General features: G+C 39.2%; 1 protein-coding gene across 2 annotated transcripts in view; it reads left to right on the forward strand.

Moving 5' to 3' along the window:
- The window catches only part of trappc9 (trafficking protein particle complex subunit 9), a 273,450-nt gene that overhangs the window by 98,906 nt on the left and 149,409 nt on the right, over positions 1 to 25,135 (forward strand). For both annotated transcript variants that reach the window (XM_042011968.1, XM_042011969.1), the window contains one exon: positions 10,349 to 10,467. In XM_042011968.1, the coding sequence (XP_041867902.1) occupies positions 10,349 to 10,467 (119 nt within the window). The remainder of the gene's footprint in view (positions 1 to 10,348; positions 10,468 to 25,135) is intronic.

The raw sequence follows: 25,135 nt of genomic DNA on the forward strand, positions 1-25,135 counted from the left end.
ATTTTCACAAAATTGTGTTTTTAAAACTTTGTTTTTAATTTAGCTCTTTTAAACCGTTATTTTACTGGAAGTTTCTTTGTGTGAGAGAGGAAAGTTTTAATGAGAGTGTGTGTCTGCTGTGGTGTCATCAGAGCTGGGAGTATTGATTTGTTTCAGGTTTGACTTCCTTTCAAGGTTCATCTATCAGCAAACAGTGGTTTAAATGCCATTCCTAGCAGTTCTTTGTGGAATAATCTACATTCCTTATTTTGGCATTTTGAAAATGACACTTTTAAGTCTTTGAAACAGCTTTGCCTGCAAACAAATGGCCAGTAGTTCAAAAGATGGATAGCAGAGAATGTTAAACATCTCAGTCAACAACACTGTGCAAAGTAAAGCCTTAAAACAAAAAAAAATCTTCTTTTTTACATTACAAAATCACAATTCACTCCCCTGGCCCTTTGCTCTGTTTATTAGGGATTCGATGCCCCTTTTTTTTCTAGGGGTAAGAAGTCATAAAGCCTTTCATCAGGGGCATTGACTGCCCTGATGAAGATGTTAAAAACCCCCAACCAGAGATGAGAGTAGTGAATTGGTTTATGCTATGTACTCTATATACAAAACATCAGTTGTTCTTTATTTCTATGCTTCTTTGCATTGTCCTTGATAAATAAATAACTTGTGTTGTGTGCTGTCCCAACTATGGGTGAAAAGAGCAGGAAGTGAAAAGCTCCATTTAGCAAGGGTAGGTAAGGGTCACCTTTTCTGATAGGAAATTATTCTTAGTCATTTTCTAGCCCCTCACCAGGGGTGTTGGGGATCGTTTGGATTGCTAGATCACAACAGTTTAATCCACATTTAAAAACAGGAGTAGGGCCAAAGGGAAGCATTGGGATTCAACCTAATACATCAGTGGTGCCCCACCTTGTGAACATAGCTCAACAAACTGGACTATTAGTTGCCTGTTCATGCATTAGGTAATAAGTATGATCCTCTTTTACTTTAATATTTTTTTTTATCTACAACCACTGTAACCTACACTGTAATGCAAAGAGATGTGGAGGGCTCGTTTTAAAGTCTTTAAAAAAGTATCTGAGCACCTACATGCTACCATAAACTGTTGAATGCAATACTTGGCTACCTTGCAAAAATCTTGTTCTGACTGTCGGGTGTGCATGGTCATACTTTTGGTGTTTTGATAGACAAGAAAAACAACCCATTCTGAAATTTGTTGACAAGTTCCTCTACAATTCCTGCAGACAGGAATTGAGTTTGTAGTAGAAAACAAAAAGATATTACTGTTTTCACAACTGGCATGGAAAGAGACGAAGGATAACAATTTTTACATCTATATAACAAACAAGACTTGACATGTTCCAACAGGGATATTTCTGCATTTCAGGAAAAAAATAGCTGTCTGCTTTCTTATCAAAGGATTGATAAGATGGTTTACCAGACGGATGTTTTATGCTTTGCACAGAGCCGATCCAGTTAGCTTTGGTCCGGCTGTCTTCAGGTTTGTTAAGCTGAGCCAGAGTCGTTGCTTTAGAGCTCTTTGTTTACAAAATTAAGCATATTTCTTCATTACACTTCATCACTCTTTTAAGTTATAGAGACCTGGACTAAAGCTGATCTCAGATGTTCACTATGACCACCTGTTCCACAGCTTTTTTCCTGCAGTTATTAACAACAGATCAAAAGTTAATAAGATTATGAGATTATAAAAAAAGCAGCCTTTTATCATTTTGGCCCGTTGTTACAGAGACGATTCATTAATTTCTTTTTTTCTTTTAACATTATAAATATTCATTATCCTTGCTGATGCCAGCTAGGTCAGTGCAGTCATGAGTGAAAATAGAGAGATGAGAAAAAAAGTGCAATAATAAAAAAAAAAATTGAGGATGTGTGTGAGCTTGAATACGAAAGCTGATGCATATGAATGAATTCCTCCACTTTTGCTCAGGTGGAAAGGTCTTAGCTCTTCATCTGCTTTTAGACCTTCTCTGTCTCTCTCTCCACAGCCTGAGGAAAAATCAGGGTTCAAAGCTTGTGCAGTGTCTCTCAGCTTCTCTGTGGTGCATGTTAATGGTGCATTGTGTTAACATCAGCACTTCCCTGTATTTAAAACAACTGTGAGCCCTAGCGCTGATGGTTGGGGTTTGTATCCCTGCAGCTTTCAGAATGTCTTTAAATTAACTTGCACATCATACAGGACATTTTTAAACCTCAGCAAAGAAAAACAAACTATAGCCTCTTGCATTTCTAAGTATTTGTATATCAGGACATAATTAAAAAAATTTGATCCTTACAAGTTATTCAGTTTGATAAATACAACTTCAGACAAACAGCACAAACAAATTACACACCATTATTATTTCTTTATCTAAAACTAAGATCTAAATACTAGCTAACCTCACTGCTTCCATGGGAATTTAGAGGGAATGTATACACTACATAAACTTATTTGCTCAGTTCTTAGAGAAGCAACTGTTGCTGCCCATCAGTCTGGGAAATGTTGCAAAGACTATTTCCAAACTATTTGGAGTGCATTATTCTGCAGAGAGATTATTCACAAGTGGAAAACTGTTAAAATCTGTTAAAAGAAATCTGTTAAAAGCTACATGTCAGACTCTACAGGCCTCAGTGAGCGTGTTAAGTGTAAAAGTTTGTTATAGTATGATGAGCTTTTTCTTCACAAGAGCCCCATGGTAGTTTCCATGAAGATAAAAGGGGTTTTATAGGGAAGGATTCACTCTTTCTATGATATACTATCTTGGGGTTCACTTCTTTCTAGAGCTTCATGGTGATTCTAAAATGAATTAGCACAGGTTCTTGAAACATTCATGTCTGTCTTAAAACTCAGGTTCACTTTTTAAGATTCTGCTTTTACACAGTTTCTCATCAGACATTACGAATCCCTAGATGAATTTGGCTGCTATCCTCTGGTTTTCACCGAAATGAATGTGGTTAAATAACCATTTAAACGTTCTACTGGGTCCCAAGTGAATTTCTTTTGACACAGTAACACATATCTTGAATCTTACACTTACAATAATCACACGTCTCACTTTTCGTTTGAGACCAAGATCAAACATAAAGCTCTTGTAAATATACTTTGCATGGTATTTTGAACGTGTCATCTCAGACAGGAGGTGGGAAAGAAAAAGGCTCTTGTGAAGAAGAGGTTAAAAAACGACTGAACAAGTACGGCTTGTTGGGAGGGGTTGCAGAAAAAAGCCTCTTGTCTCTAGAAAATAACATGACAGCAGTTAGATTTGAAAAAAGCAGCATTGGAACAAACTACAAAACTACAAAAAAAAAACAACGTGACCAAAAACACTTCTATAAAGCATGATGGTGGTGGCTGATGATTTGGCCTTGGACACCTTGTAGTCATTGATTGGACTATAAACGCTTCTGTATAGCAAAGTGTTGTCAAGCCAGATTTGAAACCTAAGCTAGGCTGAAACAGCTTCATGCAACAATGATCAATGACTTAATAGAGTGATATTTTTAAGAAAGAAAAACCAAAAAAGGAGAAAAAAGGAGAATCAAGGAGTCCTGAACTTGAGTGAAATGCTGTGGTGGGATCGTAATAGAGCTGTTAACCTCAATGAACTCAAGCAACATAAAGAAAGTTCCTCCACAACAATGTGAAATACTGAAGACTTCATACAGAAAACAACTACTTACTGTTTCTTAAAGTGGTTTCACACACTGCTAAATAATGTGTACACATTATCATTTAAATAAAATATCTTTATTTTGACTTCGTTTACATACATAAAACCTTACAATTGGAGGATGATTTGCTTTCATTCTCACATACTGGTTATTAATGTTCTACCGACAGTCAGCCCGTCAGCCTTTACTTCAAAGCTGCTAGGAACTCAATGTCATCTTTAGCTAAGGTGGAAATCAGACAAAAACAGGCCGACCCTCACTGATTCATCCTCAAGACAGGGTTTATCTCTCATTCCTAGTCCTACTCGAGACCACAGCATCATAACTCAGGATTAGATGGGAGTAATGTCATCAGTCAGGATTAATGGGCCTCAACTTACAGCACGCTTTATTGTGTTAAATGGTGTGAGTGTCGTAGCTAATGACGGTGCTGCTGCCTTCATTAATGTTGTGGTTGCAGACAGGACCTTGTGCTGCAGCCAGATCAGGGAAAAAACATTAAAGGCCTCAGAGAAAGATGAGGAAATATATGTTGCAGCGCTCATTACTGGACTGTGTGTGGTTATAATAACCTGCTAGCTTTTAAACTGTTGTTCCAAAAACTCACCTAAGCTTGTTTCTTTTTTTTTATATTTGTGGGAATTTATAGATAATTTAATATAAAAGAAGTTGATTTTACCACCACTATAAAAAGAAACGGTATAATATTAGTGAATAAATTTACTTATCTTGCTCTAATGTGCTGTAATCCAAACAGGGTTTAAACAATTTCTTGAATAACTTACAAAAAATAAAATAAAAATCCCAGATCCCAGATGGTCACTGTGTTGTGTTCACTGTCATACAACTTAGTTGTGTACTTCATTACGTTTGTAATATGTTTAATTTGATGACACGATGGAGGAAATTAGAGAAAAAGAGAAAGCGTATAAAGTTTGGAACCATTTGAAAAGAAAACTGTAACAACTCCTCATTGTGTTAATGCAAAACCAAACTAGCTTCCTACAAATACTGTATAGGAATGCTGTAGCATCTGAGCAGCAACATTTCACACCAGCATATTAATGTAAATCACTATGATGGTTAGTTGTGATGGAAGCTAATAATAAATATAAATTAGCGGAGGCTGGATGGCATACAGATGTTTTCACTTTTGTGCTGTAGTTTTTCAAAAGAATTAATTAACTTTCATTCATTGTTATGGAGAAGCAGCCATAAATTATAACCAAAATAATAAAACAGACATTGCCAAGGGGGATTTTTATCAGCTGCATTTGCACTCAGTGACTTCAGATTAAGATGTAATCCTTACTTGTGTTATTTCAGACTTCTTTTGATTACTCCTATTAACAAAAAACAAAAAGCCAAAAATGAAAGCAGAACCCGCAGCAAAGTAAGCAAAGTAATGCTAGCTGCTGGCTGGTAGAAAGCAATTATCTTGTTTTTGTTAGAAATATTATCAGCATTGAAAACATTCATATTAATGGAAAATATATTTTTTGCGCAGCTCTATTTTTTGTTATATATAAAAGCTGGTTGATAAAAACCTAAGATGTAAGAAAGCTTTCCAAAAAGACTTTTGTTATGAATGGGAAATGTTTTCTTTTAATGCCATTTTAATATTACTGTTTTTATTCTTTTAGCATGCAGTCGATGAAATACATTATTTGCATTCTCAAACAAAAGAGTGGTTCATGTTAAGAGGCCTCTTTTTCTCCTTATGAATAGTAGTTGCTCTTTAATAAGACAAAACTATTTCTTGTCTGAATCCATGGAATAATCAGTTACATAAATAATTGTTTCCTGCAGACCTGCATCTAAAAAACAGTAAAATCCTTTTAAAATGCATTACAGTAAATGCACTGTAAAAAAGCTGTAACACAATGACAGTAACAGTATAATAACAGCTTTTAAAAAGCATGCCTTGCAGTGTAAACTTTAACTTGATTCTAGAAATATGACCTTGTTGGTGTCATTTCATGCATGGATGAGAGAAGAGATGATGAAAAATCTCAAATGTTAACAGAAAGCATGACTTATTTAACTCTGTTTACTGTAGCTTAGGCTTTTTTTCAGCCAGATATTGAGATGGAAAATCATCCCTGTAGTCCAAACCTGGTGTAAAATCTGGATGCATTTCCTCATGTAGTGACAGCTGAATGTGCACATTGAATTTAAGGGCAGACAGGCTTCAAGAGGACGAAATGTTAGTTTAAATAGCAAATATTCAGTCTTTCATTGACATCTGTGTTAGTATTGTAACTCGATATGATTTCTGATGCATAATTTCCAGTCTCCTGGTCCGTCTGATCACCGGCAGGAAAGCAGCCTTGGTAGAAATGCTGAGTCCACCCAAACCTCCCTGAGGCCGTTAGACAGCGAATAAGACAGATACTGATTGGAAGGAGGGTGTGAGGGGGATAGGGGTGAGGGGGGAAATCGTGGAGCGATGCCATCGTTAATCTCAGTGCCCATTACTCACATGGTCCCTGTGCCACAGGACATGACAAGTCACGTGTACCTCCTGAAACAGGCCGAGTATCATGAGGGAAGATTCACTCCATCAACCGTTTTTCAGTTTTTCTTTTCCCGCCTCTCTGCCTAATCTGTTCAACAGCAGGATAAAAAGTACAGTTTTCTTTACAGTGTGTCTTTACAGATATAAAGACTTTTTCTAGTGTTATTGGAGACTTTTGGAAGTGATGTGAAAGCAGCTAAGGTTTACTCTTCTGCTGTAAGCCCCTCCTCCATCTGAAAGCACTCAGCAGCCATGTTTAAACTTTTACATGATTACTGTACTGGTGTTTAATCTATATTTTCAGTATGAATTGATACTATTTTTTACATAGATCATTGTATTGTTTTATTCCTAATGGGAAGACCTCTTTCTTCTGCCATTTTCTAGTCATTTTGGCCAGGCTACATCACAGTCCTCGTCAACATTTCTATGAAAACATAATCTTAAAGTTAAGAAGAATATAACAGCTCTTAGCTCTTGTTATGTATTATGTTATGTAGTTTGACCTCAGCAGCTTATAATGCTCTATGTCTCTCCAGCTAATTAAAGCTGACAAATGGCTGAGTTGAAACTATTTTTATTGCAACTAAACATAAGCTTAAATTTCACAGATTTGACAAGGCAGAGTGAAGCTAAAAGCTGAGTGAAAGGCAGAAATAATACCTGAGAAAGGGTTGACCTTTCAGCACTGCACCGGTGTAATGTAAAAAAATGCCCCCTTTCTAGAAAGTTAAAATTTCTTTCCAGGAATTTTTGAGGCAGCTTAAAAAGAGAGAGATGTCCTAATGAGACCCTTATTCTTTGAAAATGTTTCTATGGTCAAAATTCAGCTTAAGTTTACTAAACAGATGAAAAAAAATTTAAAGTATGTAAATTACAGGTGATCATTTTAGAGTTATGAACAAACCTGTGTCAATTACAGCCTGTTGCAATCGGTGTAGCGTGTAATTTCATACAATTTCATTTGTTATGGTCTTTCTCAGCAACAAGTACAATGTCCATTTCAACATAACTGGGATTCTATTAAAAAAATAAATAGAAAAGATGTGCTGTAACTTTCAAACAACAAATTAACAGCAGCAACTCATCTGTTGGTGGAACTATAAACAAACAGGAATCCTTCCAGTTTTTATTAATGCATCGGAGAGTTCTTAACCCAGTTTTAGTTGTTTCGGCTATCTCGTCAGATGTTGTCTCTGCTTGATGCCAATAATTTGACACTTCTTTAACAGACTGACGTCTTTTTCATGACAACAGGATGTGTCTTTTCACATGATAGTTTAAGAAACGAGAAGCTATTCACTGCATCAGTTCGGGTTAAATAACTTGTTGCCAGCTGAAAGATAATCGCACATTTTCCAAAAAGAGGCTAGTACCTTATTTGCTTACTTAAATCCAGGTGGTGACTTTTTCTTTTTTCTTTTGTTTAAAATGTTTTATGATTTGTTCTGTATGCAGCTTGGAAATGTGCAGTTGCTATAACCGAATGAACATTTTCTTATTGTTGACCTCTAATTTAACAGCATTAAACACTGATGCTCATAAATGCACTTGCAGCTGCTTCTGTTTCACCATTTTATGCAGCCATTATATAGAGTATGGTATTCACTGAGTGTCTGTCTCCCTCAAAGCCAGTTGCTTTAGCTGCTGCAGAGGTTGGTAATTTCCCCCTCTCTGGAGGGAAATTGCACTGACGTCAGAGTGATATGATTCCTTTGACGTAAGAGCCTAGGCTGTGGGCGTCATTTTTTTAGGATTCTTTGAGTGGGCTGAAAGCAGCAGTCCCTGTGGTGTTGCCAAACCCAGCTGCTGATAGTGCAGCTGCTCCTGCATCCACACGGCTGCTCTCAAGGTCAAGAATGAAAACTCCATTTATTCTTCACAATACCAAACTTTTAATTGCATGTTTCATAATCAGTGCAATGGGGATACAGAGTAATTATTTGAAGTATGCCTCAATACTTTATGTGCTGTTTGCATTTGTTTACTTTTTTATGTTTTAAGCCAAATGTAACACTGGAACAATGGTCAGTATGATCAGTATACTTACCTAGTGTACAATAGATTCATTTACAGAAAGTGTACAAAATTGTACATAATTATGGCTGACGTTCCCTGCACCATACTTCTCTTAGCCCCAATTTCCACTGGGTCAGTGTGCACCGTGTTCATGCTGACCTCTGCGGCGGGTCAATTTTCTTTCTTTCTTTTGTTTACTCCTTACATAACCCCACCTGTAAACTACGCCGACACAGAATCTTCCTCCTGCTGGCTGGACATGAGTTGGAACGTATGCTTATTTATTTATTTTTTTTAAGGTATATGACCCTCCTACATGCATAAATGGCCTCATTTGTGAAACAAAGTACCGTGGTCTACACTGTATTTGTATACCTCAGTTGATAACAATATAAAGCACCATCAGCACACATGTTCATGTGTCTTTGCATGTTGCCTCCATACCTATTAGTAGAAAGTGCAATTTAAAACACTTGTAAAACAGCTTTTAAATATGCAAATAAATAATAAACTAAAAAATAAAAATAAAAAATCTGTACTGGATTAATGTAGTGTAGTGTGAACCCCCAAGATTCAAGTTACAACCAAGATTCCTTCCTCCATCTCTACGAGTTTTACGACCTTGGAAAAAACTCCCTTTTCTTCCAACAGATGGTAAAATGTTTATTTAGACTATCTTCAAAAGGAGGAACTTTGAGGAGCGACACGTAGAATTTGATTGAATCCCGATCTGGATGTCAGTCTACACGTAATTACACAAAGAGCTTTGCGATCAATGAATCTGACTCCCCTTCTGGAATTCCTCTAAAAGCCCTTATCCCCCATAGTATCATACATGTAAATTATTATTATATTCACTCCTTATATTTTGCATTTACATTCACTTACGAGCGTTCTTATAGTTACCGTATTATCCTGAAGGTCAATAGTTACAGTTACTGTGTTTCCATGTACTTGTTGCTGTTGTTCTATATGTTTTTCTCAGTTTAGCTTCTTCTTGATGATTGACATTTGTTTACTTACAGCAGTGGTTCCCAAACTGGGGGGGTGGAGGGTATACCGGGGGATGGAGCAGCTAGGCTAAATAAAACTAGTAGTTTTTGCACTACTAGCAAAATATTGACAAATTTGTGAAAGTACCAATGGACAAATGATGATGAATCAACAACAGACATTTCAACTACTAAAAAAAGACAAAATAAGATGAGGCACATCTCGCCAAAAGGCTTGACCAGGTTGGGTTGACATTATTTTTGTCAATGAAAAGGGGGCCCTGCATAAAAATTCACTGTAGTTACGTTTGTTCACATATGTAGCTGCTGGTTGTCTGGTTTCTCTGTTTTAGTTGTGCAGTTGATGCTGTTGGTTTCTATCTGTTTCATCTCTCTTCTCCTCACTCTTCCTTTTCATTTGTTTCCCCTTGTCATGTCCAGTCTAAACATGTAACTTAACAATATCCAAAATAAAGACCAATGATGATGCATGAAGGGGACCACAAAGCTTTATTTCCATTGTATCAGCTAAGCTCCCCTTGACACAGCATGGCAGCATCATTCTGTTTCCCATGATGCTGCACAGGACAAGTCAAAGAAAAGAATCATATGTAAAACCTCTTCAACTGTTGGTTTCCGTCATGTATTTGGATCTTCTAAACTTTTTAGATGCAAATGTTGCATCAATTTAAAAACTGCACAACCAGACAGTATTATAGTGAAATTTTACTACTACAAAAACATAAGCTGTAAACAGGCCTATTAATGTATTTTTGGTGTGCTGCCACTCACTTAAGTAAAAGTCTGTTCACACTTAAAGATACTGAAAAACACATGTACTCCTACCTGTTTGATCCAAAGCAACAAGTCCAGGATGGTTTCCATGGCACTGTATCAAGTAATTGTAAGGAACATAGTTCTTATGAGAAATCCCTATCTAAACAGGAGATGGATGAAAGAAAGTGACTACATCACTGAAATAATTAAAACAATTCATCACAAAATAGCTCTTGTGAAGCTGGAATCCATCGCAGGCAGCGGATATAACAGAATGAGACTGTGCCGCAGTCCTCTGCCAGCCGCTGTTAAACGATAGCTTCATCTCTCCACTCTATTTTTTTTTAATCTTATTCTGTGGTGCATGATGTCTTTTCAGATGGGATCAGCGTGACAGGATTGCCAATCTCCAGCCCGCTCCGACAAGTCCTGAAACCCAGGCCTGAAACCAAGCCTATTGGAAGCGATTCTGGCAAGCTGGAGTACAGCCACGTCAAGGTAAACAAACTGTAGCGTGGCTGAAAACGCGTGCAAGCCTTGCTGTTCACTTATGAAACTAAATGAAAGCAGCAGTTTTTGCTTTGTATGTGATTTCTGGAATATTAAATAGCTTAGAAAATCCATTCCTATCCTGGTTTAATCCAACTGCCCCTCTTATATCTGTTTTGGAAATGATAAATATCTGTAGTATATGCCTGTAGAAAGGACACAGAGCTTATTCAGATAGTATCTCACCTTGGCTCTAGAGGCACTTTGCTCTTTGAGCCAGCACTCAGAACTCCAACACAGGCATAGAAATAAGAGGAAAAGAGGCAGGATGGAGACAGGCAGAATGAGAAAGCAGCAAATGGGGCAGATCAGAAGGGGATAAAGTTTGTTGAGGACCTTTGGTTGTTTGACAGCTAAAAAGTTGCAGCCAAACCACCTGAAATAGAGATGGTTGCAGTGTGCTACCTTTTAAAGCTTCTTATTTCCTCTGTGACTCATCGGGAAAGAAAACGGTGCCAATCTTTATTGTTCAGATTCACTACCAAACAAATTCTCTTTCTTACGTTGACAGGATGGTGACTAATGGATGAAAAGATAATGGAATATGTTTCTTTTTGACAATCAAAGAAGAGTTGGTCTGTTTTTTTTTATTTATTTACAAGAAAAGACACATTTATATTTGCAACCAACACATTGGTTAGAACAGTCACCTGGATTCCCGTTTATGCTGCTGTCAGGACTAACATGACTACGTCTAGCTTTTCATTAGGGAGGAACAGTGTTTTTGTATAATTTTCTAAATGATTAGAAATGGCTTTGTGATGGATGGAGCAAAAGTTTTATTATTCCTGCTTTGCTCTCTACAAATCCTCTTCTTCCAATGCTGCTGATAAAACACTAAATTCATTTCCCTTTGGATGTATTACACAACCTGTTAGATATTCACTATCAGTAAGGAAAAAGAGAAAAAAAGAAGAAGCCTTTGTTAAAGGCGAGCCAGGCATTTTAATCAGTTGTTAGGCTTATTAGAGGCAGTTTGAGTGACATCTCTGAGTTTTGCAGCACTTTAGGAACATTTGTTGAGGCACAGCTAACTCCAAAGGCACTCTGGAGTCTTTCATGGTTTAAGGGTTTTTAGTTCTGTTAGTCTTAGTTTCTCGTTTTTCATTTTGACTTCTGTCTTTCCTGTTTTTTTATGTTGAGTTTATTCCCTTGTATTCTGTTTGCTTTACTTCCTGCTCCTGGTTTCCAGGTCAGTTTGCATCAACCTGCTTCTTTTTTGTAATTAGTTCCCTCAGTATTTAAGTTCCAGATTTTCCTTTGTCCTCTGCCAGTTCACTGTCTGTGTATGTGCATGTTAGTCGTGAGTCTGGTTAGGCTCTTAGTTGTCGTATTAATTCTGTGTAATCTTTGCTTGGACGTTCGGTGATTAAATCAACTTTAAATCGTTCTATTGTCCACCTGTGTCCTTGAGTCCTGCATTTACTACCTCATCTCTTTGACAGTCTGCTTTAAACCTGGTTGTAAGGACATCTTTTACTTTTTATACGAAGTGTGGACATGCTGTGGACATCAGTATGATTCATCTCACTGTGTGCTTGAAAAAAAGGCTGTATATTATTCTACCTTTTGGACTGTTTAAAATGTTTTCTGGCTATATGACTCATTGTGGTCATAGGTTGTATTGTTTTCAAGAGTTTGGGTTGTATAGATTCATACTAAAACCCTTTTTTTATTTGACTTGTAATATGTAATTTGTTTTACACCAGCACACCCGTTTAAATAGCCTAAACAGCATTTGGTATGTGGTAAAGTAAGGGAACTGCTTGAGGGGGGACTTTTTTTCACTTCTGCGCTACTAAAAATGTAGCTGATGTTGAACATGACAGAATAAAGGACCCGTGTACGTTGTCTTATGATACTTTGGTTTTAAAATGTCGGACATGGACTGAACAACAGCAAATTTACTGCAAAGTTGAGCCATTTCCTGTAGTACCTTAGCAGCAAACATGCTTTGGAGAACCAAGAGCGTATGAAAGTACGATCAGCATCCTCCACATTCTCAGGTAAAATTGAAAAAGACGCATCATGCAAGTCTGTTTTCATTTGTAACCGCGTACTGCCTGGAAAAAAAAGAAAGCAAGCATTGGCTCGAGCTAACCGGCAACATCACAGTCTATGCAGCCAATGATAACGCTGCTGGAGAAGGATGAATTCAAAGCTGTGATCAACACACTGTGGAGATTGAAATGTTGTCATTTTTGTACAATGTTAAAGGCAAAATAAGTACCGTTGACACCTAGTGTTTTAAATCAGAACTGCAGTCGAAAGAGAAAAACACGGAGACCGTTCTTCCCCCTTCCCTCCCTTCCCTCTCGGAGAGTTTTGGTTGCCGGTTTGTGAGGGGATGATTCTTTTATACAGTCTATGAAGGATGGAGAACATAGCGCCAGCAAACATCATGATGATGAGCGAAGATGATTCACACACAGTAAGTTGCTACGCTTTGCAATGCTAGCGCTAATTTCCGCGTTAATTCAGGTTAGCAAAAAATAGTGTGTAAACAAAAGCTGCATTAATCAAAAAATGCCACGCAGCGGGAGTTTTCCCTTAGTCTCACTTAATTAATTAATTTTATAGTAATTTCATAAGTTTATAAGGACAAACACGCCATTCACAAACATCATTACATTTGTTGTTGTAAACTAATAAGCCACCAATACAGTCGCACAAATCAATTTAATGAGTGCTGAGAAATAAATTAGACTAAAATCTTTGTAAATCAAGATAAACTTTCCGATCAATATAAGCAAAATTCTGGTGTTTACCTGTCGAGGAGAAACTTTGCCAGCTCTGCATCAGTCTTGACATTAATTTGGTCGCTCAGACTTTTCCACCTTACAAAAGATTCTCTAGTATTAATCTTTGTTTTATTCCGTGTTTGGTCGTTTGCTATTTTAGCTGGATGCTGAGGCTTTTTAGGTTTTTCTGAAACTATTTCTGGTCCGCTTCTTTTACTAGCTTCCATACCTGCACGCTGCTGCTCTTTTGCCGACATAAAATACCAAACGCTGCCTTGTTGTTGTTTGGCAAACGTGGGGAGTCGCATATGATTGGTTAAGGAACCAGGAAGTAGTAAAGAGCTACACGGTGCATGAAGTTACATACAAAGTTACAGTTTACATACAAAGCTTGTCTAACTGGTTAGGGGCCTGTTAATTCTACATTTGATAATGAAAGCAGAACAAAAAAAAAAAAGAAAAAAACAGATAAAAATTAACTACCAGAATTTAGGTTTCCTAGTGGGGACATTTTTACATTCCCCCCCAAAAGTTAACTTAAAAAAAAAAAAATGTCAAGACTGCTGTCAGTGACTGCTTATGAGTATTCCTCCTGCAATCCCACCTAGAAAGAACTAAATGTCCTGGTCTATGATCACAACAGAGTAATCAGATCACTTTTGCTTTTCAAAACGCTGCAACAACAAAGGTCACCTGGAGGGCGGATGTCCACTTCATTTGAAAGCGCAGGCATGAAACACTGTTTTGTTTGATGGAAATAGACCTTATAAAATCAGAGACACACTAGTTTTAATCCCTGAGTGCCTGAATTAATTTACAAAAATATAATAAAAGAAAAAAATAGAAACAAAAGACTGCAATAAAATACATGTAAATAATAAATAAAAGTAATAAAAGTGAATAAAAATAAATTTAGAGAAAGAAGAAATAAACCATTTATTAATAAACACATAAAATGGAATAAAATCTAATAAAAAAAATTAATTAGAGTCTAGATTTGTGGCAAATTTGCAACAACAGGTGTCAAAGGGTTAATTAGATTATATTACAAAAACGTTCACTGTACCCGAACATAAAGCCAGATGAGATAGGATGGACAGGTTTTGTATTTCTTTTCTCACATCCACAATTTCTTTGTAGTTGCATCACATCAAAAAGCAGAGGACTTGAATCAGTTGATACTATGATAGTAAGAAGTTTTATTTGGGATTTGATGAATTTGGCATGTTTTCAGTATGTTAATCTCATGTAGTATGTTAATAAATTGGGTTAACATGAAAAATAATTAGCATATGATATAGTTCCAGTTCTACTGAAAAGAAAAATACCAAATGTGGGTATAACTAGCATTTTGTTTATGTGGTATACAAGACAAAATCTAAAGTATTTGATGGAAAAATAGCTCAGACCCCTAAAAGTTAAGTTAACTTTAATTACTGATGAGTGTTTGTTGTTAATAACCAAACCTGGAGAAAACCATGTGGCTTTTGTTCCTGCTCACCACTCGTGAGGCACAGCGAATACAGCATGATGCCAGGCCGTGGGCTGAGATCGAGACCTGGTAGCTGCAGTTTTCTGATTGGAGCTCCCTCTGTGACGTTGAACCAGCTGCAGATCTGAATGACCACTTTTCTTCATGGCAGTGCTTATGGTTGCATGTTAGAGTCGGTTATCACTTTATATACTCTTATATGTCTCCTTAAGCATTAAAATAGTGATTTTATTTTTTCATTTACATTTAGCCACTGGTCTTAGTGTGAAGGTTGTTCTTTTTTCCCACATCAGGAACTATTGAACCTCGGTACTCATCATGTGGTATGGTTGGATGCTGGTTGTTGATAACATCACTCTTATGTTACTGACTGCATGATATCGCTCAATAACAGCATCATTCCTGCAGCAGTTTCTAAGTAAGCTTAATTTCCTAAAACTGGAAGTCCTAAGATCTTCCTTTATGACATCCTACTCCTCTCATTTCAATGTTTTGATCTGTGTATTTCTGCATATGGTAGTGCCTTTCGAATAAACATACTGATAGCATGATCTTTATTTGCCTGTGTGTATGAGCGTGATGAGCTGGGACAGAATTTTTATTAGTGGATATTAGCAGCTTTTGGCTGTGGGGCCTAGATGGACAGATGCACAGGAAATTGAGAACCTTCCAGCCAAACGGGCTGGCAGTGCAGAACGGTGTTCCCTGCATATCTTGATGTTGGATGGGACAATTAATTGTGAATTTGTATTTGGTACGTTCAGCATATAAGTCATGCACGTTTTTTTTTTCTCTGTACTGTTTTTATGTGTAGCAAATGTTATGTTATTCTCAACTGGCCTTTCTTGGTATGCATACTTGCAGGCTATGAGTAAGTGCAATCAATCACAACTGATCTGTAATCGGTTCAGGAGTCAACATGTTTAACTCACTGACCTTTCATCACTCGATCTCAACATCTGTTTTTCAATCCTCCTCTCAAACGGCAAGCGCCTGCGGGCTTGAGAAATGTGGATGCTGTCAGGATGGGATGGATGTGCTGCAGGTGAAGGAAGTCTGGCTGCTTGGATGTGTTGGTTTTTCCAATTATGTACAGGTTTCCAATCACACATCTCTGTTTCGACTTAGGGCACTTCCACAACTTGGTTTCTTTGACAGCGTCTGTACTTCTTTCAGCTTTGTGTCACATTCCTGTCAACAGTTGCAGCGAATCACCTCCTGCTGAGCTTTGATTGTGTCTACAGCACCTTTGTGACATCCACAGTCTTCTACTTTGATAGATCTCATTGGAGTATCTGCACACGCCCCTGGAGAAGCAGAGTTTTATTGGGATTGGGACACCAGACTCCATCTGCAGAGGACTGATGTGACAGAGAAGGAAAGGGGGAGACCGTCATCCCACTTTTGTGATTGCCCTCGACTGGCTGTAAAGCCGGCCACTTTGCAGTCCTGCTCATTCATTTAGCCCCACTGTGAACTCTGTATCTTCTCTGGACGCCATGTGCATTTCAGGGGAAGCTGTGATACTGAACAGGTGGGATTCTCACACAAATCCAGCGATCATCTTCAAAACGGGTGCTGTGAAGCTGCATCTAGTGCAGTTTTACATTCCCCTTCATAATCTCACTTCCTTATAATGTGGAGATCGCTGACAGTGTCGATGTACGTGTTTCTCTAAGACAGTCAGAGAGAAATTAGGTTTTTACTCTCCTTTTTCCTGCAGAAGTCTTGGAGTGACAGTTTTCTGTACGGTTTTCCACTTAATCCAGCTAAATATGAAATGAAATCTCATTTCAGGTGGTCACTTGAGAGATCTTACTTTTATCAACTCTGCAGTAATATCTCTAACAGAGCTTACAAAGTTGGAGTTGTGAGGCTCTTCTCTAAAGTGAATGGTTACGACATATTTATAATTTTATCATAATTGTATTACTTTATATAAAATACACATTATACCCTCACAGGTCACTTTATCAGGTACACTGATTCAGTTGGTTGTTAACACAAATACTGTAGCTAATCAATCACGTTGCTGCAGCTCAATGCATTTAGCCATGTAGACATGTATTCACTGAGCATCAGAATGAGGAAGACGGGGGGTTTAAGTGCCTTTTAATATGACATGGTTGTTGGTGCCAGACAGGCTGCCCTTTGCCTTTATACAATGAAATTCCTCCAGATTCCTTATTTTTTTATTAGGTTCTTCATTGATTAAATAAAAAAATACTTTTCCATCTTTCTTAGATGAATGTTACTTTTAGGGATTTCAACAACATTCTCACACATCTGCCAGAAGACAATTCCAGTAGATCAGAAACAGCTGATCTACTGGAATTTTCAAACACAACCATCTGTTGGTTTACAGAAGAAGAAAATATCCAGTGAGCAACAGTTGTCTGGACCAAAATGTCTTGTTGATGTCTAAGGTGAGAAGAGACCGCTGACATCAACAGGTATGCAGAGGACCATCTCTGAATCAGGTGCCTACGAGCTTAATAACATTGATGCTGCCTCTGATTGGGCTACATGATAACATTCCTCCAAGTTCTTTGAATTCTACACTGTAGAGGAAGAAATCAACAAATCACTTGTACTATTTTTCACTGTGTTAATAGATTGCAATGATTTTCTCAGATCTGTTTACCACAGCGATGCTCCTCTCATCTTTATTCCCAAATGTTTCAGCCTTTCTGCGACATCACCAGCTGGAAATAATATCAGCACCTCTTCAGTTTTACTTGTCAGCGTATTAAAGGTCTGAAATGTCAGGATAGATGTTAACCCATTAAATCCTGGACTTATGTCGGCATCATTTCACCTTACAAGCCTGAAGCAACATGTCACATGAACATTGTCCAGACATTAGGCTTTTTTAAAATTTAAAACATCTGGATAAACATGGGGACAAAGTCGGTAACATACCATACGAATGAAAGATTTAACTAGATTTAACTAGTTTTTGTCTCGCATTTCTAATAACTTCAGTCTGAGAAGAAGCTTTAACTCTTAATATATAAAGAATGTATTTGTTTATGCTTTTCTATGATACAGGGCAGTTTTAAATTGTCCTGCAAGAGCACTTTTTTTGTTTTGTTTAATGTTATTGCTGAGTGTACAATTGAAAATCTATTTAAATAAGACTTTGCCGTAATATGAAGCAGGTTTTATTTGCTTTTGGATCATCTAGAAGCATAAGTAGCTGCCAAGTTATTAATCATAGACATGCTGGCAAGGAGGGAGATTGGATCCCACTTCTGAAAATCCAATGTAAGCATTATTGGAGCAAAGGAGTGTGTCTGCAGTGAGAAAATACTGAGCTAGCTTTCAGATGAGACATGCTGCCACACACACCATGCAGAAGCAGAGTGTAGGGTTGAATGTGGTGGTGGGGGGTGGTGGTTGCTGGAGGTGGGTGGGCAGAGCTTCTTCAGGGCTAATCAAATCCAGTGGAGACAGAGGCAGAGTTGGCTGCCTGCTGCTCTGCTATTTTTAGCTTCAGCCCTGCTGATGGCAGTTCAGCTCTTTTCACACATCCAGATTCCTGCTCCTGGTTCAGATATTTATAACCACCACAGCGGTCTGTGTGAAGCTCCAGCTGCACAAACAAACAATACTCTTTGTCTTGGCTCAAGATTGAACCTGATCTCATTCTTTTCTCTTTCCTTCTTTGGCTTGTTCACCTCTAGCTGTACATTCAACATTGGGTATTGATTTTTTTGAAGGAAGCTCTTAAATGATTCGGCAGCTGATGCTGCGCCTATAAAGGGAAAGCCAGCATTTGAAGTTAGACCTTCTTTTGTCTCAGGCTGTTATCTTCATCACGTCTATCAGCAGTGAGCATCCAGAACAACAAGCCATCTGTGTCATTGTGTGATGTTTGTGCTGTATGTTGATGATCAGTGAATGTCAATGTTGATCTCATATAGTTAAGCAGTAAAAGCCAAATTATAAATTAAATCAGTATAAAAAGACATTTACAGAACTGACTATAAACATTTACATATAAACTTCATTAAATTAAATGTAAAGTAATTTTTGAACTGGGCCTGATTCCAGTTTAAGAATATCGCTAACGTACAACTGGGCCCTACAAGGTGTTTAAGCAACACCACTGGATTTTCCCACACTGGCGCCACCAAACTAGGGGTGTTGAATTTAATCATTTCTACGCTGCATCGAGATGCAAACACGGATGATTCTACATCGACGCAGCAACAAAACATAGTCGATTATAATAATGTAATGTATGCTGCTGCTTGTGTGTGTGGCGTTATCTAGCCTGCTGCAAAAGCTTGGCAGATAAATAATAGTCTCCCAAGAAAGATCCAAGGCTGAATCTGTTTTCTTTGCTTAGGAAAACTGTAAAACTACGCAGACATACAGAAAAATACATCAGTATCTCACTGGAAATACATTCATTGTCTCAGTGAAATCATATAACGTTGCACATCAAAATGTCTAAAAACCGATAAGTTAGCTTAAGGCTAACGTCTATTTAAAGCACCACTTACAAGCAAGCGGTTAGCATGCGCAAATGGACTAAAGAGATTAAAACAACTTGGTCAATCAAAAAATGTTGACCTCAACACTGTTCTTGAAACATGAAAAACATCTTTTTAACTTCCGTATTCTGTCTAAACAGACTACGGAATGGTTAAAAGGACAAAACACACTGCTTTACTGCAAGAAATCTCGCCACTATTACAGCTGTTTAACCAGAACATCACAGTATAGTAATGACATTTCTTTTGTTAAAAACATCATTGTTTGCATGTTAATGTGTGTATCAATATCAGGACAGCATGTTTAGAACAAACACATTTTTTCAAAAGCTACCTGCCACTCTGAGATATGTTCTGGTACTTTATTTCCACCTGCTGCAGGTACGCCTTTGACTGTTAAGATTGCTTCTGTTGAGATGTAACAGTGCAGAATTAATGTAGGCCACACACAACTTTTTAAATTTTTTATGACAAATTTCGCCCTGAAAGTGCATGCCTCTTTTGTTTTGGTAAAGCATCTTTCCACCGGCAGACATCTACCTCTCTGCAAACTCTTTCTCACCGCTCGTCATCATTTCTCCCCGGGTCCCCACCTGGTTGACGGTAAAGGAGCGGACCCAGTCAGTGTCACAGCCACACACACAAACGACCATAAGATGCAGCAACGACAAGTCCAGAAAAAACCACAGACATCACTTTTCACTCATAGAGATCAAAGATAAGAACGCTCTGAGAAATGTTCTTCATAATCAGAAACAGTTTTTTCAGCGGTGGCTGTAAGCAGTTAGAATCAAGTGAAGCTCCTCTCCTGTGGAGGGAAACGGAGACACGACTTCCAGCAGCCTGAGACTAGTGTCCATGATTTTTCTGTTAGTAGTTTATTACATTAGTTTCCAGTTCAATCATTACTCAGATCTAACATTCGGTTTTATTATTAATAAATGAACATGCAGATGGATTTGAAATTCCGTTAAAGGGACCATATTTAAACATTTCTTTTACAAAGTAACAGAGTAGTTACTTTTCCGAGTAATTAAATAGTTTCATAATGATACGACTCTGTTACTAACGCGGTTACTTTTTACAAATGGTAACTAGTAACTTTAATTAATTACTTTTTGAAAGTAACGTGCCCAACTCTGCTGTATGAACCAGTTCCACCTAATCTTTAGCTGTCTGACAGAGGTCCTCATGTTTGAATCTAGAATACTTTGGTATCCAGAGGAGTTAATGGTTAACTCAGTGACTGCAAAATGTCCAGGTCTTGTGGCTGCAAAACAAACACAAAACTTTTATTCTCCACCATACTTTACAATTGGTACGAGTTGCTTGTGTTGATATGTTGTGTTTTTAGAGAGAAGAGACTTTCTGCTGCAACTCCTGCAAACAAGATGTACTTGTTCAGTCTTTTAATTGTACTGTCATGAACTTTAACATTTAACATGCTGAGACCTTGAGGTTCTGAGATGCATCTTTTGAGGGTTTTGCAGTTTTTCTGATTGTTGCGCATTCTGACCTTGGGCAGAACTTGGTGGGAAGTTCACTCCTGGGAAGATTGACAGCTGTTTTGAATGTTTTCCACTTGTTTCTTTCTTTAGAATAATGAAATCCAAGTTGTTTAAAAAATACCTTACCCCTCCTCCCACATTGGTGGAGGTTATGCTCTCTTAATTTAGTTGAAAGCAGTGAACTTCCTGGATTTTGGTTTAGTTTCTGCTAAACAAATGATGACTGTAGTTTATCTGAGGTTGTTTTTACCTCATTTTAAAACCTAGTAAATACCAGTAAATGTTTCTTTGTCCTGATACATAAACATGAGAAATGAAAGAGAACGTACTTCCTTTTACACAACTTTATGATTTGTAGACAAAGGAACTTTTTTGTCTGGGTCATCATACACTTTTCAACCATTTACCTTTTGCTTTCATCTGTAGAAAAATGATCCATTTCTGTTGTGCTAGACTTTGTTTGTGGGTGTTTCTTAGTAGTTGGCCTATTAATGGCACAGCTTTTTTCACCTGTAAACAAGTCAATGGTGTTTTACTGGTGTTTTATTCAGCCTTGTATCCAGAGTGAGAAACACAGAAAGACAGGTGGAGATAAAAGTAAAGACTCAGTAAACTTATGATTAGGCTTCTAGTATAGTCAGACTTATTGCTTTTGACTGTTTTAACTTGATGGATTGTGTCAGTCCCTGGAGGCTGAACTGAACTTTTATTAAAGACAAAGACAGAAAAGCCTTTGCAGATTTTTGTGGACAGGCCGTTGCTCTATGATCCTCATCCCTTACGACACTGTGCTGATGAATAATATGATATAATATCATCTGCCAGACATCTATCTAGACCATACTGAAAGAAATAAACCCTTTCCAGAAATTTCCGAGCATCACAAGGGTCACCTCAGTACAGTCTTTGCCGTGTGAAACGTCCTGTTTTTGAGGGGCTTTGACAAGCAGCTCGGTCAGCAAAAGATATGGCCTTATTTAACATAACTGTCTCCACGGATGCCACGGATAGGACAACAAATGGACTGACTGTCTCATCCATCCTTGCAGGGCTGTGCAGTGTGCAGCTATCTGTCAGTCTCTGCCCGTTGTTAGATTTTGGCATCAGGACTGAGCATCTTCACCTGGAGGTGCTGAAGAGAAGGGGGATGAGAGATAATTATGACTTACAAAAATGTGATCATGAAATAAACAAAATCCTACCTAAGCTGGACCCTCATAATCCCTCAGTTTTATTAATCGACACTCTGCAGGCTCAGAGAGCTTAACTTATCCATTTGCCATGCACCGTCCTTGTTGATTATAGATCGAAGTTACAGCTGTAAACCACAGGTGTGGCCCTCATTCCTCCACTGGTTCTCTCTTTATTAGTGACTGCTCGTTTCTTAAAGGGGCAAAAAGCGAAATCCTTTCACCACAAGTTTCGCTGTTTTTGCTCTGCTTGTAGACCAAAACAAAGTGTGCAATGAGCCACACCTCCCTGTACCTCTTCCCCCCACTCGCCATGTTCCCTAACGAAAGTGCAAACACACTGAGCAAAACAATGTCTTCATTTTCTAAAACATGTCGAAGTAAGTTAAAAAATTTATGTTGTTACTTACTGTCCAGGAGAGCTAGCTCTGAGTCAAATAGTAGCTTCTTTAGCTCTCACAGTCCTTTCCTCTTTGAAAATACAAGATCCATGTTAATCTGGGTTATGTCCCTTTCTCTATCTGGCAACTTCCTGAAGCCTTTTATAGGAAGGGCTGAGGGCTCAGAGAGAAGGGAGGAGGTGGCGATTCACATGAACGGTCACGATTGCGGCCCGACCGGCTAGTAAAAACAGGGCTATACATCAACAAAGACAGACTGTGTGTGACGTCATTCTATACTCCAGATGAAATAACACCTCTAGATCTTCATATAGGAAATTTTCATTCCTCCAATCTAGAAATGCTTAAGTTCCACTTATTGCCCCTTTATGTTTGCAGCAACATGTTGGAAATCCCTCTTTCCATGGTGATAGCTGGAGTTACATTAAAAGGTGTTTGAAATTAAGGATGCGCCACTGGAGGTTCAGAACCTGAGACTGGTTCAGAAGTGCAAACGTCAGGGATTTACACATCTTTGATTTGGTTCTTTATTTGTGAGACGTGTGACAAAAGACTTGTTGCACTAAATTCTCAGTAGATGTTCCAGGTATCTCACATAGTTGTGTTAACAGTTGCAGATTTTACATAGTAACTCTAGATTTCTCTTAGAGGAAACAGATATAAGGCTACAAGATCTGGACTTCGGAGGCTTCTTTCTATAAACTGCTTTATACAAATGTTTTGAACATTTCTTTTAATATTCTGTAGAGAAATTAAAAACACAGGGGAAAAACATGTAGCAAGCTTTTAACTTCCAGCTATGCTTTAGCAGATTAGCCGATGTCTATATGTCTATAATACTGGATCTGTGAAAATAAATAAACGCACAAACATACACACAGATTAAATGGACATAGAACCCCTCCCCCTCTGAAACAATCCATCAATCCATCCATCTCCTGCCGCTTATCCGGAGTCGGGTCACGGGGGCAGCTGTCTAAGCAGGGAAACCTAGACCTTCCTCTACCCAGCCACATTCACCAGCTCATTCGGAGGGATCCTGAGGCGTTCCCAGGCCAGCCGAGAGATGTAGTCCGTCCAGCGTGCCCTGGGTCTTCCCTGGGGCCTCTTTCCAGATCCCCTCAACACCCCTGCTGCGCCTAGAAATTCTGTCCATAAAAGTTATGAACAGAATCGGTGACAAAGGGCAGCCTTGGTGGAGTCCAACCCGCACTGGAAACAATTCTGATTTTCTGCCGGCAATGCGGTCCAAGCTCTGACACCGGTCGTACGGGGACCGGACGGATTGTAGAAGCGGGTCCGGCACTCCATACTCCTGGAGTACCCCCCACAGGAGTTCCTGGGGACACGGTCGAATGCCTTCTCCAAGTCCACAAAGCACCTGTAGATTGGTTGGGCAAACTCCCATGCCCCCTCAAAGACCCTGAAGAGGGTGTAGAGCTGGTCCACTGTTCCACAACCGGGACGTAAAGGTTCGACTATCCGAGGGACCGGAAGGTGTGCTCCAACCACAGGGGGATCACACTCCTTCACCTCCCTGGTAAGGTCTATTCAGGGGTGCTGGAGAGGAGGGTCCGTCGGATAGTCGAACCTTTTGGAAGCTGCTGCAGAGGCATGTCATCCAAGACAGCTCTACAGCATCTAGAGCCTTAAGGAACTCTGGGCGGACCTCACCCACCTCTGGGGCCTTGCCACCAAGGAGCTTTTTAACCACCTCAGCAACCTCAGCCCCAGAGATGGGAGAGCCAGCACCAGCTACCCCAGACTCTGCTTCCTCATCGGAAGACCTGTTGGTGGGATTGAGAAGGTCTTCAAAGTATTCCCTCCACTGCCTCACAACGTCCCGAGTCGAGGTCAGCAGCCCCCCATCCGCACTGTATTCAGTGTTGACGAAGCACTGCTTTCCCCTTCTGTGTCACTGGATGGTGGACCAGAATCTCCTCAAAGCCATCCGGAAGTCATTTTCCATGGCCTCTCCAAACTCCTCCCATGCCCGAGTTTTTGCTTTAGCGACCGCCGAAGCTGCAGTCCGCTTAGCCCGCTGATACCCATCAGCTGCCTCTGGAGTCCCAAAGGCCAAAAAGGCCCGATAGGACTCCTTCTTCAGCTTGATGGCATCCCTTACTGCCGGTGTCCACCAACGAGTTCGGTGGTTACCCCCACGACAGGCACCAACGACCTCACGGCCACAGCTGCGGCTGGCCGACTCGACAATAGAGGCACGGAACACAGCCCACTTAGACTCAATGTCCCCCGCCTCACCCGGGACATGGTTGAAGCTTTGCCGGAGATGGGAGTTGAAATTCTTTCTGACAGTGGACTCTGCCAGACGTTCCCAGCAGATCCTCACAACATGATTGGCTCCACCAGGCCTGACCGGCATCCTCCCCCACCATCTGAGCCAACTCACCACCAGGTTGTGATCAGTTGACAGCTCTGCCCCTCTCATCACTCGAGTGTCCAGAACATGTGGCCGCAAGTCCGACAGTACAACTACAAAGTAGATCATCGAGCTGCGGCCTAGAGTCTCTTGGTGCCAAGTGCACATGTGGGCACTCTTATGTCTGAACAAGGTGTTTGTTATGGACAATCCATGATGAGCACAGAAGTCCAACAACAAAACACCACTCGGATTTAGATTCCAGTTCCTTCCAGTCATGCCCCTCCACGTCTCGCTGTCATTGCCCACGTGAGCATTGAAGTCCCCCAGCAGAACGAGGGAGTCCCTGGAACACCCCTTCCAAGGACTCCAAATAGGGTGGGTGCTCTGAACTGCTACTTGG

Source organism: Melanotaenia boesemani, chromosome 17, assembly GCF_017639745.1.
Source record: "Melanotaenia boesemani isolate fMelBoe1 chromosome 17, fMelBoe1.pri, whole genome shotgun sequence".
Taxonomy (NCBI): Eukaryota; Metazoa; Chordata; class Actinopteri; order Atheriniformes; family Melanotaeniidae; genus Melanotaenia; species Melanotaenia boesemani.